This window comes from Lagenorhynchus albirostris, chromosome 19 (assembly GCF_949774975.1).
Source record: "Lagenorhynchus albirostris chromosome 19, mLagAlb1.1, whole genome shotgun sequence".
Classification (NCBI taxonomy): Eukaryota; Metazoa; Chordata; class Mammalia; order Artiodactyla; family Delphinidae; genus Lagenorhynchus; species Lagenorhynchus albirostris.
In genome coordinates this window covers 1,978,895-1,997,708 of record NC_083113.1, presented here as the reverse complement: position 1 = coordinate 1,997,708, position 18,814 = coordinate 1,978,895, and the positions used below count along the sequence as shown (strand labels likewise).

The following is an 18,814-nucleotide window of genomic DNA, read 5'->3' as shown; positions in this document are numbered from 1 at the left end:
GAACCAAGAGCACATCTGGAACTTCTACACATTCTTAGGAGATGGACTTCTATTAGAATGCTGAAAGGTTCCTTCCCCTCAGCCAGTGAAGGGGGCGGAAGCTGGGAGTACAGGTACGGGGCATCTCATCCTTAACTTTTCTGAGATCTCTTTTCACTAATGGCTGTTCATTAATAGGACTTAATTTTTCAAGACTAGTTCTGGAATTTCCCAAAGGGCACTTGGTTGAGCAGGCCATGCTTTCTCTCAAAGCAGCAAACAGACACCACCAGAGGGTTTTTTTGGTTTGTTTCTTGGCATCGTGGTAAGGCCTGTGAGATCTTAGTTCCCCAACCAGGGATTGAACCCGGGCCCCCAGCAGTGGAAGCACAGAGTCCTAACCACTGGACTGCCAGGGAATTCCTTTTTTTTTTTCAAGCTGAGTTTTTAAACTTTCTGGGCAAGGGAATGCACATCGAATACTTCTCCAGGTAGGAGCAGGGAAGGTTAAAGTTCTAAAAGAACTAGAAAGGGCAATGTATTAATTTCCTATGGCTGCTGTAACAAACTGCCACAAACTTTGTGGCTTAAAACTACACAAATGGACTTCCCTGGTGGCGCAGTGGTTAAGAATCTGCCTGCCAATGCAGGGGACACAGGTTCGAGCCCTGCTCTGGGAAGATCCCACATGCTGCGGAGCAACTAAGCCCAGGTGCCACAACTACTGAGCCTGTGCTCTAGAGCCCGTGAGCTGCAACTACTGAGCCCATGTGCCACAACTACTGAAGCCTGCGTGCCTAGAGCCTGTGCTCTGCAACAGAGGCCACTGCAATGAGAAGCCCGCGCACCGCAACAAAGAGTAGCCCCCGCTCACTGCAACTAGAGAAAGCCTGCGTGCAGCAAGGAAGACCCAATGTAGCCAAAAATAAATAAATAAATTTATATATATTTTAAAAACCACTACACAAATGTATTCCAGAGCCAGAAATCTGAAATGAGTCATATGAGGCTAAAATCAAGGTGTCAGCAGGGCTGGTTCCTTCCGGAGGCTCCAGGGGGGATACCAGTGTCCCTGCCTTTTCCAGCTTCTAGAAGCTGCTTCCATCATCATATCCCATTCTGACTCTGATCCTCCTGCTTCCCTCTTGTAAGAACCCCTGTGATGACACTGGGCCCACCCAGATAATCCCCGTCTCAGATCTTTGACTTAATTACTCCTTCCAAGTCCCTTGGCCATATAAACCATCAGAGGTTCCAGTGATTAGGATGTAGACCTATGTGGGAGGCCATTATTCAGCCTATCAATGAGGGTTCCTGACTGCTGTGTTTTATTTTTATTTTTTTGTCTGCGCCACGCAGCATGTGGGATCTTAGTTCCCCAACCAGGGATCAAACCCTCCTGACTGCTATGTTAATCAAGTATTGCAACCCAGCCTGTGGGAGAACAGAAGAGGGCCTGGGTCTGGACAGGAATGGTTAAAACTAGCCGTACTGGCCACCAATCAGTCAAGGCTTGTAAGAGGCTACGCCCTGGGGCTTCCCTGGTGGTGCAGTGGTTAAGAATCCACTTGCCAATGCAGGGAACACGGGTTCGAGCCCTGGCCTGGGAAGATCCCACATGCTGCGGAGCAACCAAGCCCATGTGCCACAACTACTGAAGCCCACACGCTCTACAGCCCGTGCTTCGCAACAAGAGAAGCCACCACAATGAGAAGCCTGAGCACCACAATGAAGAGTAGCCCCTGCTCGCCGCAACTAGAGAAAGTCCACGCACAGCAACGAAGACCCAACGCAGCCAAAAATAAATTAATTAATTTTTTTTTTAAAAAAGAGGCTATGCCCTGGGTCTCTCTCAGATTCAGCTGTTAGCCCCGGTGTAGAGAAGCCCAACATCCAATTGCAGCATCTCCAAAGCAAGAGCTGCACCAAGGAGAGTTTTCCTCTTGCATTGCCCTGCAGGGGGTGGGGTTGGGGTTGGTGTTCCTAATTTGTATGAAGGTGAGGTGTAGACTATCAGCGGCCCTGCTGCAGTCTCAGCCAGGAGGAGGCTGAAAGAGTGCAAGGAGGACCAGAAGAAAGAGGGAAAGGGCAGGAATGAGTTTTCTTTAATGCTTGTGCTAGTTTTCTATTGTTGCCATAACAAAGTACCACAAACATAGCTTAAAACAACGCAGATTTATTATCTCATAGCCTTCATTAGCTCAGTGACCTTCCCTCTGACTCTGCCTCCATAGGAACAAGTCAAACTTCCAAGGGGAGCCACCCCGGGGCTCCGAGGCTATGCCAACCAGTGTGAGCAGCTCTCAGCCAGCCAGCACTGCAGGGCCTCAGGAGGGATGCTCCCAGGTCCTCCCAGACCTCTCTGTAGCCTCCTACTCCCCATTCCCGGAGACCCACCCTCTTCTTCACAATAACACCCTCTCATTATCCAAGTCCCAAAGAAAGAAGTTATTCTTAGGCCCTGAGCTGTGGGATGCTGATTCAGAGAAGTTTCTGCCGAGATGCCCCCATCCATGCTTACAACTGCCCTGCGACCCTGACTTAGCCACTTCTGGTTTTAAAAAGGTCCAAAGAAAACCCAAACTCACCTCTTTTTATCTCCACCTTTTTATTCCTCATCAAATGATTATAACAATGTATGATTTGTGATAGAGGAAAAATCATACACAAGTAACAGTCACTTAGGAGACCCCATGTTTATTTCTCTATGATCAACTCCCAACCTACATCCGTATGTGTGCACACTTTACATGGCAAATTTTCTATTTTATGCTTTTGGTTGCCGGCCATATTATAAGCGTTTTCAATATGGCAACAAAACCTTTATCATCATGGTTTGGCATGGTTGCATGGAACAAATCACAAGTGTCCCAAATGAACAATGAGGGGTGACAATGTAAACATAACAACTCAGTGTTTCTCTGTTTGTTTGTCTCAACAACTAAAGCAACGCATCATATTTCTCAGCAGCAGCCCTTTCCTTCTTAGGAGAACCTGCTTTGGTCTCCATATTAAGAGGAATAACATCACTGTTCATTCACAAGCGACTTCCTCACCCAGGTGCCCCTGCTGAAACGAGTCCTCAGCACCTGGCAGGAATGTAACGCGGAAATACATTCAAATGTCAATCCGCTGTAATTCTGTGGTTGCTGTGAGTTGGAGCACTGTGTGGGGTTTCTCACCAGCATGGCTTTGCTGACACAGCTAAGACAGCAAGGGCTCCTGCCGACAGCTTCCCTCGCTGGATTCCAGTAAGAGTTTGCTTACGAACAGTAAGGCAGACACTCCCTCTTAAAGGATTCCTCTTCCTGATTACACAGGCTCTTTCCAGTTTAAGGACTCGGATGTACGGGTAGGTGAGTTCTCCAGGGAAGTATCTACCTGACTTTCTCAGGTTTTATTCCAGTGTATGCACTATCATGTTTGGTACAGGCTGAATCATCCCTGAAGCCTTTGCCACATTTACTACCATCCTGTATCCTCTGCAAGAGTTCCCTAATGTATAGACTTAACAGGATGGCTGAGGAATGTCTCACATCCACCGGTCCACTGGACAGCTCAGAGCAGTCTTTTCCACTGACAGGGAGGAGCCACCCCTGAAGACACTTCTCTCTCACATAGGTTTTTGAGAGCCAGTCGGAAGATGAGTGTGGCCCACGTTCATTAAATATCCATGGGTTGTTCTCCAGGGTGTGATCTTTGGTGTCGGATGAGGGAAGAGCTCCTTCTGAATGTTTTCCCACACTGAGGACAATGACTGGGACCCTCCCTGCTGTGGAGCCTCTGATGTACTGCCAGGTGAGAGTTCTGCTTGAAGGACTTTCCACAATCTGGACACTGGTACGGGGTCTCCTTAGTGTGAATTCTCTGGTGTTTGGTCAGACAGGAGCTGTCCCTGAAAGCTTTACCACACTGATTACACTCATAGGGCTTCTCGCCAGTATGAGTCCTCTGGTGACGTATGAGGCCAGCGATGTTCCTGAAAAGTTTCTGACACTGATCACAGCCATAGGGCTTCTCACCAGTATGAATCCTCTGGTGCCTGATGAGGTAAGCACTCTCAATGAAAGTTTTCCCACATTCTTTACATTCATAGGGTTTCTCCCCAGAATGGATTTTCTGATGCACAATGAGGTGAGAGTTACGGTTGAAGGATTTCCCGCATTCCACACATTCAAAGGGCTTCTCTCCAGTGTGAGTCCTCTCGTGCTGGGTGAGGTATGAGCCATCTCGGAAGGCCTTTCCACATTTGCTACATTCATAAGGCTTCTCCCCAGTGTGGATTCTGAGATGCACAGTGAGGTGGGAGATGTCGGTGAAAGGCTTCCCACACTCATTACATCTATATGGTTTTTCCCCTGTATGAGTTCTTTGATGCAGAATGAGGGACGAATTTCGGTTGAAGGTTTTCCCACATTCTAGACATTCATAAGGTTTCTCCCCAGTGTGAATTCTCTGGTGTTGCGTCAGAGCTGACCCATCACTGAAGGCTTTCCCGCATTTACTGCATTTATAGGGCTTCTCTCCTGTATGGATTCTTTGATGCACAATTAGGTTATAGTTCTTGGAGAAGGATTTTCCACACTCATTACAGGTATAAGGTTTCTCTCCAGTGTGAGTTCGGTGATGCAAAACAAGAGAAGAGTTCCGTTTGAAGCACTTGCCACATTCAGTACATGTGTACAGTTTTTCTCCAGGGCTGTTCCTCCTGTTTTCATTAAGAGATGAACTCAGGGTAAAGATGTCCCCAAAGTCCTTACCTTCATACAGTTTCTTCCCTCTTTTCATTATTTTTTGTTCAACAAGAGGGGTAAAATGGTTGAAAGACTTAACACTTTCAGGGTATTTATAGGGTTTCTCTCTAGTTTGAGTTCTTCCAAATTGAATAACTTCTATGGAATGGTTGAAGGCTTTCCCACAGGTGTCACTGTCACCCGTTCTCTTAGCTACGTAACTTTTCTGACAATTGTGTAAAGTTGGGTCACAATCCAGGCTTTTAACACCTGAGCCACGTACATGGAAACCATTTCTTGTGGAAACTCTCTGACGTCGTGGAAGGTCTGGGCTCACGCTCAAATGCTCCCCAAATCCGGGATATTCACGAATTGCTTCCTGAGCTCCTGGTTCCTCCTGAGTTAAAGCTGATTGCCTCAAATGTCCCTCCTGGTTCTCACAGTCCCAACTGTTACCTAGAATGGAGAAATGAGGACCCTCTCGTGTAAATCCTTCCACCTCCATGTCACAGGACAGTTCTTCCTCAGGAATGTTCTCAGCTGTCATTTTCAATCTTCTGTCCCAGGCTGGAAAGCAAAGAATGAAAAAGACAGACTTAAGTACATGAAGTCGTGTGTGGAAGAGGAATGAAAGATGGTGACAGGCCAAGTGTGTAAGTGTGTCTTTTTACTTGTTTTCTTTTTGAAATTCAGATCTATATGAGGGAGAGATACTGTGAGAGTCGAGGGATGGAGCCAAGAACAGGCTCAAGAAGAGCCACATGGCATTTCCACCCTCCTAGAGAACAAGCAGGGGGAATGGTGTTGGGGGTAAATATCACCAAAAGGATTAGCCTGAGACATGGGAGATCAGAGGCCAGGTGTCACTCTGATGACACAGTAACACATCTCGGCCACTGTGATCTTGTCCCCATCACGCACTTCCCCTACCAATAACCAGTACACACTCCAGATCCTCCACTTCACAATGGGCTTACAATAGCATTGAATGAGCAGTTTTCACCCCACCTTTGTGGTCAGAGTTCTGCCTTCGTGGATGGGACACAACACAGGCCTGGTGACCTGACACTTCTGAAATTCCTAGATCTGTCAATGACCTTCCTGCAGGGTTATTATGAGAATTACATCATGTGTGCTGGCTCTGAGCTGGGGAACAGACAGTACTGTAAGTGTGCCAGTGTCTTCACTGTTATGGATCTTTCTCTAACCATGCTCCCACTCCTTTGACTTGAAGATATCAAGAAAACTGGCTCTCGGGCTTCCCTGGTGGCACAGTAGTTAAGAATCTGCCTGCCAATGAAGGGGACACGGGTTTGAGCCCTGGTCCGGGAATATCCCACATGCCACAGAGCAACTAAGCCCATGTGCCACAACTACTGAGCCTGCGCTCTAGAGCCCACGAGGCACAACTACTGAGCCTGCATGCCACAACTACTGAAGCCCATGCACCTGTAGCCCGTGCTCTGCAACAAGAGAAGCCACCGCAGTGAGAAGCCCGTGCACCACAATGAAGAGTAGCCCCTGCTCACTGCAACTAGAGAAAGCCCGCGCGCAGCAACAAAGACCCAGCACAGCCAAAAATAAAATAAATTAATTTTTTAAAATTTCCAAACAACAAAAAATAGAGTAAGAGTCAAAATACAAGTGGCAGGTGGAGAGACGATACTATAAAGTATAAAAGAGACAAAGGAATAGTGCCAGATATCTATAAAAAAATTCTTCCAGAATAGCATATAAAAGGGAAAAAACTGGATAAATGGTACAAGGAGGAACTTGATGGAGAGAAAATAGAAATGTCCTGAATACATGAATTCTTGCTCATCCGCACCTAAAGGCATTTACAAACTGTAACTTTAAGAATACAAAATATGCACATTTCAGATGAGTAAAAGTAAAACAAGGCATGATAATATAATGCTTGAGCAGGTCATGCAAGAAGAGAGTTGGTGGGCACGTAAAGAGGTCAGTCCACTTGGCGGTGTAACTTGGTAGTGGCCATCGAAACATAAAACGGCACATTCTGCCACCTTGCAATACCACTTGGTGGTGTCTTAGATTCAGAAAGCCTGAGTCCCAAGCATAACTGGACATCAAGCTATACCTAAGGAGATGGTCTTAAAGGCCACCAGGAAAAAGACAACCAGTGAAAGAGTGAGCAGTACTGTGATTAACTTGGTAACAAAAATAGAAACCTGATAGTAATGGAAGATTACCATCAAAGTGCCGAAGGAAAAAACTGTCAGAGTGAAAGTAAGGGACTTCCCTGGTGGCACAGTGGTTGGGAATCTGCCTGCCAATGCAGGGGACATGGGTTTGAGCCCTGGTGTGGGAAGATCCCACATGCCACAGAGCAACTAAGCCCATTGCTGTTCCACAGTAGTGTTGTGGCATTGCTGCGCCACCACTACTAAGCCTGCACTCTAGAGCCCACAAGCCACAACTACTGAGCCCTAATGCCACAACTACTGAAGCCCATGCCCCTAGAGCCCGTGCTCTGCAACAAGAGAAGCCACCGCTTCTCACTGCCCGTGCACCACAACAAAGAGTAGCCCCTGCTCACCACAACTAGAGAAAGCCCACATGCAGCAATGAAGGCCCAACGCAGCCAAAATTAAATAAATAAATAAAAATTTTTAAAAAAGAGTGAAAGATAAAGGCAACTTCAGAAAAGCAAAAGCAGGGTTTATCTCCAAGGACACTTGCCAAAAGAGTTAGAAAAAAACTGTTCTTCAGGGAAAAAAAAAAACCCAGAAGGAAGGAATGGAGAGAACATGTATTTAAATAATATCCAGCACTGACCGCATAAAATGAAGCAGTAACAATGACTCAGGGGTTAACAATGGGATGGACTAAAATACTGAATGGCAGTGGCCTGTGAGATGAAAACAGGGTAGCAAAATTAAGTGTCCTGACATTCTTATATTGTTCATGATTCATGTTAGACCTGGTCAAGTCAGGAATAAAAGAATAAATGTCATGTAAAACTTCCAAGCCCACAGAGCAGTGGTTCTCAACCAGAGACGGTTTTACCCTCAAAAGATACTTGGCAACATCTGGGAACATTTTTGGCTGTCATGACTTGGGGTCAGACGCTACTGTAATCTAGGGATGCTGTGAAATACCTTTAAAACACAAGACAGCCTCTCACACATAGAATGACCAGCCTCAAAACTCAAAAGTAAATAGTGCTGAAGTGGAAAAACCCTGTTACAGGAGAAAAGAATAATAAAGAAAAGGAAAAAAAACAGATCAATCCAGAAGAAGGTGCTAAGGGGGAAAGCTCAAAAAGGACAAGTTAAGATAGAAAGTATAAAATAGGACATCACAATAACAATAAATGTAAGTGGCTTTGATGGGCAAGATAAACACTGTGTCAGACTGCATTTAAAAATGTGTTTGTAACAGACACCAAAAGCAAAAGGACACAGAAGACAAAAGCAAAAGTTCGGAACAGACAAATGCTAACCAAACAAAGATTGAATGGTGTTTTGCTAACCAACAATAAACTTCAAGGATGATAAAAGGGCAATATAACAATGGCAAAGATGTCTACATTAACAGCATGCCTCCAAACACAGAGCAAAGTCAGCAAATCCAGCCATACTGGGAGGGTTTATGAACCTCTTTCAGAAATGGAAATGCAGAAAGACTGAACAGAGACAAGCATAAGAGAATGTAATTAGCCAGCCTGGTCACACAGCTGACTGAAGACCCACTACCAACAATTAGAGCCAAAGGCTTTCCAAGCACAAGTGGAACATTTGCTAACATTGGTCATAAACCAGGCCAAAGAATAAGTTCAACAAAGACCAGACCACAGTCTCTTGACTACAAATGTGTTCAAGTTAAAAACCAGTAACAGAAAGAACGCCAAATACAAAAAATAATAGTAAGTTTAAAAAAAAAACCCTATTTATTTGGAAAAATGAAAACCTGTTTCTCAGTAACTCACAGAGAAATGTTGATGCAAATTAGAAAGCATCTACTTAGAAAACACGGAGAACTGAACAACTGATGATGATGGCACATCTCAAAACATGTAGCAAAGGAGGGTGCAGCTAAACAAGTTGCTAGGCGAAAAATGTTGGTCTTTAATGCATGGGGCTTTTTTTTTGGTTTGGTTTTTTTTGTTATTGTTTTTTGTTTTTGTTTTGTTTTGTTTTTGTTTTTGTTTTTTCTGGCCATGCTATGCAGCTTGCGGGACCTTAGTTCCCCAACCACGGATTGAACCTGTGCCCTCAGCAGTGAAAGCGAAGAGTCCTAACCACTGGACTGCCAGGGAAGTCCCTAATCTTGTATTTTAAAGAGAAGACTGAAAGTTAGTGAGATCACTGTTTGACTTAAGAAGTAAGGGAAAGAGCCACAGAGAAAACCAACAGGAGGTGAAAGGAAGGTGATAATAAAGGTAAGATCAAAAATTACAGAAACCAAAAACAAGGAAACAGCCAAGAACATGAAGAAAACCAAAAGTCTGTTATTTGAAAAGACTAATGAAATTACCTTTGGCAAGAGTAATCATAAAATAAAGAACAAGAAGGCATACATAGGTGATATTCGTCATAAAAAGGGGATTTAATTAAGAAACAGAAGAAAGTTATCAAAATGGCAACATTAGATTTATCCTACAAAAGAAGGCCTATGAAACATTAGAACATCTACTGATACGATTCCCGACATTTTCAGATTAAAGTAGAAGACAGCCCCCTACATCCTATCTCAATAAATTCAGAAAGTAATTTGAACAAATCTCACCCAGACTCTTGATCAAAATGCTCTCAGATTAAAGTAGTAGACGCCTTTACCCTACGTCAATAAATTGATAAGGTATTTTAAGGAAAGCTCCAACTCATGATGAAAATTCTTATCAACTATGAACACAGGGAATTAAGGTAAACATCACACGTGAGGAAACATGAGAATTGTTCAGTCTGAAGCCAAGGCCAAGACCCCAGAGGCCTGCTACGTCCACAGCATTCAACAGTGATGCGGAGGGCCAGCTGGCCAGGAGGACCATATCCCCAGCTGTCACTCCTGGCTGCTCCTGCTTTTCAGACCTCCTGAGGCTGCCTTATTACCATGCTGCATGTTTCCTCTTCTGAGCCTTCTGAGTAGACTGGGGCCTGGGTGGCCTACAGCTGTCCTGTGGAAACAAGAGATGGACAGCACCTCCCTACAAGTCTGTAAGGGGAGGATGTATGTGTGCACTTAAAAGAAATGAGGTAAGTCAGACATATATAGGATGATACCACTTAGTTCAAATTTTTAGACACACAAAGTATTCTCGAAGTAAAAATATTAAAATGCCCTGGCAACACATCTACCAAAGCTGTGATCATGACTGTCTTGGGAGTGTGAAAGGGAACAGCCCTAGAGAAGCAAAGGGAATGTCCACTTCATCTATAATAGATACTTCCTTTATTGAAATAAGACTTACATACCACTAGGAAAGTGAAAAGACAACCTACCAAACAGGAGAAAATACTTACAAAGCACGTATCTGATAAAGGACTTGCAGAAGATATAAAAAACTCTTATAGCCCAATAATTACAGGACAACCAAATTTTAAAAATAGGCAAAGGATCTGAATAAACATTTCTCCAAAGAAGACATACAGATGGCCAATAAGCACATGAAAAGATGATCAACATCATTAGTTACTAGGGAAATGCTAATCAAAACCCAGGCTTAGGGGCTTCCCTGGTGGCGCAGGGGTTGAGAGTCCGCCTGCCGATGCAGGGGACGTGGGTTCGTGCCCCGGTCCGGGAAGATCCCACATGCCGTGGAGTGGCTGCGCCCGTGAGCCATGGCCGCTGAGCCTGCGCGTCCGGAGCCTGTGCTCCGCAACGGGAGAGGCCACAACAGTGAGAGGCCCGCGTACCGCAAAAAAAAAAAAAAAAAAAAAACCAGGCTTTCACTGCCATGGGCCTGGGTTCAATCCGTGGTCGGGGTCAAGCCACACAGCACGGCAAAAAAAAAAAAAAAGACAATAACAAGTGTTGTGAGCATGTGGAGAAACTGAAACCCTCACACACTGTTGGGGGGAATGTAAAATGGTACAGCTGGGACCTCCCTGGTGGCGCAGTGGTTAAGAATTCACCTGCCAATGCAGGAGACACAGGTTTGATCCCTGGTCCGGAAAGATCCCACATGCCATGGAGCACTCAAGCCCATGTGCCACAACTACTGAAGCCCGCGCACCTAGAGCCCGTGCTCTAGCCCCTGCGTGCCACAACTAGAGAAAACCCGCGAGCAGCAACAAAGATCCAACACAGCCAAAAAATAAATAAATAAATAAAATGGTGCAGCTGCTTTGGAAAACAGTCTGACAGTTTCTCAAAAAGTTAAACAGTTATCATATGACCCTGCAATTCCACTCCTAGGTATCTACTCAAGAAAAATGTAAACATATGTCTACACATAAACTTCTCCATGAATTATGAGTACACAACAGCACTATTCATGATAAACAAAAGCAGAAACAACCCAAATAAATGTCTACCAACCGATGAGTGGATAAACAAAATGTTGAAATACACACAATGGAATATTCTTCAGGCTTAAGAAGGAGTGAAATACTGATAAATGCTTCAATAACACAGATGAATCCTGAAAACATTATACGCAGTAAAAGAACTCAGACACAAAAGACTCCATAGTGTATGATCACATTTAAGTGAAACATCCGGAAAAGGCAATTCCATACACACTGAGAGTCAATTAGTGGCTGCCAGGAGCTGGGAGAAGGCAGTATGGGGACTGACTCCTAATTGGTATGGGGTTTCTTCTTGGATTGATGAAAACGTATTGGAAATACATAGTGGTGATGGCTGCACCACTTCGTGCATATACTAAAAACCACCGAGTTGTGCACTTTGAATGAATGAATCATATGATATATGAATTATATTTCAATAAAGCTGTGATAAGTAAATTTACACCTATAAGGGGACAAGTTTCACCTAGCCTGACCTGCAGCGCTTGACCTTGGCAGTATTTCCCCTGGGGGCATCCAGAAATCTGTGGAGGTGTCAGGTTGTCACAAAGACGGAAGCAGGGGGAACTACTAGCATCTGATGGCCCTGGACCAGGGATGCATACTTGCTAATACACTTGGGACTGCTCCACGTGATGTTTGACCAACCTGTGGACCGAAATCCCTGCAGGTATTAACCTGGGGTACTGAACTACAGAATAATACTACGTGTGTTACAAGACATCAGGGAAAAGGTGCCTTCATTTAGGGGAAGGAAGTTGAATGGAAATCCAGATACAGCCCTGAATTTATGAACTCATTCCCTATTTTGCATCTCTCTCCTTGACCAAAACTGGCCATTCCAACTCTACACTCAATCAGTGAGGGCCTGAGTGCCATAGCGGTTACTGCAAAAAGAACAATCACAAGCATACAGGAGGACATTAGGACAGACTTCAGGGAAATAGTATTAAATTAGGGTATTTAATGCAGGAACTACACTGAATTTCATTAATTAAGGTTGTTTTAAAAATCTCGTATTATTGCCCTCATACATATCTGTGTAGCTATTTTTGGCACTACAATGATACCAAAACTATGTTGTAAAAAATTCACCTTGATGCTGTTCACAAATTTGGGGGGGGGGAAGTCTCTATTCCTCCCCCACCCCACTCATCCTCTGACCTCAGATATTCACAATACCACTTCTCTGGAGCCCCAGTATGACTCATTTTCCCCAGCCTGTCCTTCTCTTCCCCATGGCCACCAAAGAAGGTGGTCTCTAAGGCTTTCTATACACTGAATGTTGCCCCAGCACATGCTGAGACTTCAGGTCTGTTTGGAGAACTGTTTTCTGTGATAAATTGTCCTGATGTTGTTCCAGGTCATAGCAGAGGGGGTGACTGACCCTTCACCTGTCACCCCAGATCATCCAGACAGCCTGGGTTGCCTTAACTGCGTAAGTGCTTAGAACCTGCTTCCACCAAGGTACTTTCTTCCATTCCTATTTAATACACCTGGTCTGGATCCACCCACAACATTCACTGTTCCAGCAGCATCCAGCCATACCTCACCTCATTCAACTGCACTGAAGACAATGAATTCTGACTGTCCCATTTCTCTTAATCCAAACCTACAACCTCCAGCAGCAGACTGCTTCTTATGTTTTCCAGGTAGCTGTGCCAAACATTTAAATATAGAGGTAATTTTTTTAATACAAATGCCTTTCCTTTTATTGATTCTTTACATTTAATTTTTAAAGTTATATGGGTATTTAATATTATCTATATAATTCTTTTCAGGACAGTAAAAGGCATATTGCTACTATTGATCATAAAGACTGAGCATTGGGCTTCCCTGTTGGCACAGTGGTTAAGAATCTGCCTGCCAATGCAGGGGACAGAGGTTCCAGCCCTGGTCCGGGAAGATCCTACATGCTGCGGAGCAACTAAGCTCGCGAGCCACAACTACTGAGCCTGCGCTCTAGAGCCCGCGAGCCACAACTACTGAAACCCACGCGCCTAGAGCCTGTGCTCCGTAACAAGAGAAGCCACCACAGTGAGAAGCCCATGCACCGCAACGAAGAGTAGCCCCTGCTCGCCACAACTAGAGAAGGCCCGTGCACAGCAACAAAGACCCAACACAGACAAAAATAAATAAAATAAAATAAATAAATTTTTTAAAAAAGTAGAACTCCTCCTGTGGAAAGAGCAGAGACAGAATGGCTTCAGACAATCCACCTTTAAAAAAAGAAGAAAGACTGAGCATTACACAAAAAATAACTCAAAATGCATCACAAGCTTAAATATACAAGCTAAAGCTATAAAACTCTTAAATGAAAAACATAGGCATAATTCTTCAGAAAGCTGAATACAACACCAAAAGCACAAGTGACACAGTAGATAAACTGGACTAATCAAAATTAAAACCTTCTGTGCTTCAAAGAATGTTACTAAGAAAGTAAAATGACAATCCACAGGATAGGATAAAATATTTGCAAATCATATATCTGATAAGGCACTGGTATCCAGAATAAATAAACAACCCTTACAGTTCAATAATTAAAAGACCAATAACCCATTTCATAAATGGGCAAAGGATCTGAATAGACAATTCTCCAAAGAAGATATACAAAAGGCCAATAAGCATAATGAAAAGAAGCTCAATATCATTAACCATCAGGGAACTGCAAATCAAAAACACATCGAGATACCATTTCACACCCCCTAGTGTGGCTACAATCAGTTCCACTCCTCGGTCATCCAAGAGAAATGAAGACATATTTCCACAAAAAAAACCCCACAAAACTTGTATGTGAATGTTCACAGAAGCATTATTCGTAATACTCCCAAAATGGAAGCAACTCAAATGGTTATCAACTGATGAATGGATAAACAAATTAACATATTCATACAAGGGAATATTATGCATCTATAAAAATGAACCAAGTACTGATACATTGTAACATGGATGAACCTTGAAAACATTTTTAAGTGAAAGAAACCAAAACAAAGGACTACATATTGTATGGCCATTTATATGAAACGCCTACAATAGGCAAATGCAGAGACAGAAAGTAGATTAGTAATTGCCTGGGGCTAAGAAGGATGGAGGAAATGGGAAGTGAGTGCTAACGGACAGGGGTTTTCTTCGGGGGCATGATGAAAATATTCTAAAACTGATCTGGGTGATGGCTGCACCACTTGGTGAATATACTAAGAAGCACTGAATGGTATACCTTAGAGGGTGAATTATATGGTATATGAATTATACCTCAATACAGCTATTTAAACAATTAAGCAGGTGTTGAATCTGTTGGGAGTCGGAACTACTGGTCTAGACTCCACTTGGCATGTTTCTGATATCTTGGGATTAAAGCTTGCGGAGAGGGCTTCCCTGGTGGCGCAGTGGTTAGGAACATGCCTGCTGACACAGGGGACACGGGTTCCAGCCCTGGCCTGGGAAGATCCCACAAGCTGCAGAGCAACTAAGCCCGTGCGCCACAACTACTGAGCCTGCGCTCTAGAGCCCATGGGCCACAACTACTGAGCCCGTGTGCCACAACTACTGAAGCCCGTGGGCCACAACTACTGAGCCCGTGGGCCACAACTGCTGAGCCCGTGGGCCACACCAAGCCCACAAGCCACAACTACTTAGCCCACGTGCCACAACGACAGAGCCCGTGAGCCACAACTACTGAGGCTGTACTCTAGAGTCCATGGGCCACAACTACTGAGCCCATGTGCCACAACTACTGAGCCCACGAGCCACAACTACTGAGCCTGTGTGCCACAACTACTGAGCCTGTGCCCTAGAGCCCACAGGCCACAACTACTGAGCCTGCACTCTAGAGCCCACGAGCCACAACTACTGAGCCCACAAGCCATGACTACTGAGACTGCTCTCTAAAGCCTGCAAGCCACAACTACTGAGCCCGTGGGCCACAACTACTGAGCCCATGCTCTAGAGTCCGCGAGCCACAACTACTGAGCCCACAAGCCAACTACTGAGCCCATGAGCCAACTACTGAGACTGCTCTCTAAAGCCTGCAAGCCACAACTACTGAGCCTGTGCACCACAACTACTGAGCCTGCACTCTAGAGCCCACAAGCCACAACTACTGAGCCCGTGTGCCACAACCACTGAGCCCACGAGCCACAACTACTGAGCCCGCGCACCTAGAGCCCATACTCTGCAACAAGAGAAGCCACCACAATGAGAAGCCCGTGCACCAAAATGGAGAACAGCCCCCGCTCGCCACAACTAGAGAAAGCTTGCGTGCAGCAACGAAGACCCAATGCAGCCAAAAATAAAAATAAATAAATTGATAAATAAATAAAATAAAGCTTGTGGAGAATTCCATTCCCAGGCACTCACCTCTGAACGGCTTTATACCCAGTCTCTATGACCCTGCAGAGGGATCCACTTAAGCCCAATGACTGGATGTTTGACATCAATGGTTGCCAGACCTCAGATGACTGACCCCATCTGCATGGTTCTTGCCATCTCTGTGGATCACACATGATAATGTTTACTTCTTCAAATGATACATTCTTTAACAAAAATAAATTGTTTGCCACTAACTTTAGTCCTGTCCAAATAAAGTTACCCACCTCATTACCAATTGTGATTAACAGCCTGACTTCTTTTTTTTTTTTTGCGATACGCGGGCCTCTCACTGTTGTGGCCTCTCCCGTTGCGGAGCACAGGCTCCAGACGCGCAGGCTCAGCGGCCATGGCTTACGGGCCTAGCCGCTCCGCGGCATGTGGGATCTTCCCAGACCGGGGCACGAACCCATGTCCCCTGCATCGGCAGGCGGACTCTCAACCATTGCGCCACCAGGGAAGCCCCTGACTTCATTTTTGATGACTGACTGCTGACAGCTTTCAACCCCCCATCCTCACCACCACCTACTGCCCCTTCTCCTTCTGCAAACGAGGCAAACTAACAAGAAAGCCTGAGTGTTTTCTCCTTGGTGTTGGCAGGAAGTTCAAACCATGCAAGCCCCAACCAATGCAAGGCCACCCTCATCTCAACTCCATTAATCACTACAGAAGCCCAGCGAGCTTCCTTTTCCTGCTGTCTCACGATTTTTGTTTATTTGGTTTTTGGCCGCGCCACGTGGCATTCCGGATCTTAGTTCCCCGGCCAGGGATTGAACCCACGCCCCCTGCAGTGGAAGGGAGAAGACTTAACCATTGGACCACCAGGGGAGTCCCACTCACACTTTTTTGGATCATCATGGGAAGTCTGCCCTGCTCTCCAAGACAGTCTCATTATGTGAGTGATAAACCTTTTGTCTTCTTGTGGGAGGGTGTGTAAGATATAAAAAGATGTGTGTTTGAGGCAGGGAGAAAAGTAGGGTAAAGCTAATGAGGCAAAGTATTAATAACTTGATAATCTGGATGGTTTTACAAGTGTTTATTGAACTATTCCTGCAACATTTCTGTAGGTGTAAAACTTCAAAATAAAAAGTCGAGTGCTAAGGGAGAGAAACAATCAATAGAAGGGAGAAAAGTTGCTTGCTGTGGGTAGAAAAAATAACAAAGTCTTAGTGTTCAAAACATATTTTTACAAGCCCAAGTCGCTAATAAGCAATTTTTTTAAAATTGGCAAAGGATAAGGGATCTTTCTGGGGTGATGGTAATTTTGATAAAGGTTTGGACTGCATTTGCCAAAACTCATCCAGTGATACAATGAGTATCTGTGCATTTCAATGTAAGTCAGTTTTCCCTCAAAAATTTAAAAAGCAATATTGAACTCTAACTGATGTTAAGCGTAGTAAGGTGTTTGAGGGGGAAGTGGAGTGATATCTGCCATTTACTTTGACTGTATCCCAAAAAGATTAGTGGGTGGCTAAAAGGGTGGACAAAGGGAACAAATATAGGGCATACAGCAAGTATAGCAGAGAGTTAATGAGTTGGTATAAGGACGCACAAGTGTCTTAACTTTTCTATATGTAGAAAAACTTTTATCGTAAACTACTGCGGGAAGAGGAGCTAAGGAAACGAACCCACTAAACCAAGGAAGAGGAAAGCGAAGTGGCCACTAACAGCTGGAAAAACGCAGCCCTCATTGAGAAGTGCAGCAAGATCTGATTTTGCAGCTATTAGGTGGGGAAAAAACAGGTGATTTGACACCTCCCGGTCTGCCGAGTGGTGGGAAACGGCACAGTCTGCGGACGCAACGCGGCCACCTCGGCCCGAGACCCACCGACGCCCACACGGGCCCTCCCACCACCCGGCAGCAGAAGAGCGGCAGACCCGGGGCTCGCCCCAGCGGCCGGGCCAGGACACCCGGCAGGCAGGGGCAAAAAGGCCCCTATGGAAGGACGAGCGCGGAACCGCCGGGAAACGCGGAGGAAATCGCTAGGGCGTCCTCACCCTAAGAGGGAGCTTCCACACCCGCCGAGGTACGTCCACACCCGCAGCGGGGCGTCCACACTCGCCGGGGGGTGTCCTCAACTGCAGGGGACGTCCACACTGCAGAAGGGGGGCGTCCACACCTGCCGGAGGGGGCGTCCTCAACTGCATGGGACGTCCACACTGCAAAAGGGGGGCGTCCACACCCGTCGGGGGACATCCACACCACAGAAGGGGGGCGTCTACATTGGCCGGGGGCGTCCTCACTCGCTAGGGCCGCCGCGCCTCGGGCGGACCCTCGGCCCTGCGAGTCGGACGCGCCCACTGACCCCGGGAAACCCGCCGGCAAACGCTCCGCTCCTGCGTCACCAAGACCCAGCGGACACCGCCCCCCGCGACACACACACCGCCCTCGGGGGAAATCGGGGAACCGAAAGGGCGATGGGCGCAGCGGACTCACCGGAGGCTGGCCGGCCGCACCTGCGGCAGCGGCGGGAGCTGCCGCGGCCATGTTCGGTACAAATGCGCGTGCGCGCGCCGGGACCCGGATGTGCGCGTCCCAGGAGACTCCGCGGCCACCGCTGGACCCTTGCGGTGTAGAGACCCGAGTGCCTGCCTTTCGCTTCTGCTCGGCACCGCGCCGGATCCAGTCCCCTCGCCCTGGGCGGGAGTCGGCCGCAAGGTTCCGAGCTGTCACCGCCCGCCCTGCGCCCAGTCTTCGCCTCCAGCCCAGGGACTTAAGAGCGGTTCTGTCAGGAAGAGCTGTCCCTTCGCCTCATTTACTTATTCAGTTATTTATTGATATCAATGTGGATTCGCTGACATTTATTTTCGCTTTATCCCAGGACATCATTATTGTGCAGCCTTATTTTTATGTACTGCATAGTTTGCTGAAATAATTCTATATCATCACATTTTTAAGAAAAATATGTTAAAATTCAGATAAGGGCAACTCATTATCCATTGACAGTATAGTTATTTCCTTAGAAATCTAAACAGAAGCTGCACATTTTTGGAATTAATGGGAGTTAGGTAAGGATTTTAGATGGACGATTAGGAATGCAAATCAATGTATGTGTTGTGGAAAAATCAGTATATAAAAATTAGCAGCAAGCAGTTAGAAAATGTGCTTTTGAAAGAAATAAATGTTCTCAGTTTTATGTATGTGTATAAAATAAAACAATTTCAAAAAGAAATAATTAGTATATGTACAAAAAATAATAAATACCCACACTTCCACTATCCAGCATGAATGTGGGGGGGCAA

At 45.6% G+C, this 18,814-nt stretch overlaps 1 protein-coding gene across 3 annotated transcripts; it reads right to left on the bottom strand.

Annotated features, from left to right (window-relative positions):
• Positions 1-2,660: 2,660 nt before the first annotated feature.
• ZNF329 (zinc finger protein 329) lies at positions 2,661-18,077 on the bottom strand. 3 transcript variants are annotated; one of them, XM_060130698.1, is made up of 3 exons: positions 18,009-18,077; positions 15,563-15,693; positions 2,661-5,279 (listed from the first exon to the last, which is right to left on the bottom strand). In XM_060130698.1, the coding sequence occupies exon 3, from the start codon at positions 5,257-5,259 to the stop codon at positions 3,643-3,645; it is 1,617 nt and encodes a 538-aa protein (XP_059986681.1). In that variant the 5' UTR covers positions 5,260-5,279; positions 15,563-15,693; positions 18,009-18,077; the 3' UTR covers positions 2,661-3,642. The 3 variants fall into 3 exon arrangements, with proteins under 3 accessions (XP_059986681.1, XP_059986682.1, XP_059986684.1); XM_060130699.1 differs by lacking the exon at positions 15,563-15,693 and having other exon boundaries at positions 18,009-18,058; XM_060130701.1 differs by lacking the exons at positions 15,563-15,693; positions 18,009-18,077 and adding an exon at positions 17,570-17,613.
• Positions 18,078-18,814: the final 737 nt, after the last annotated feature.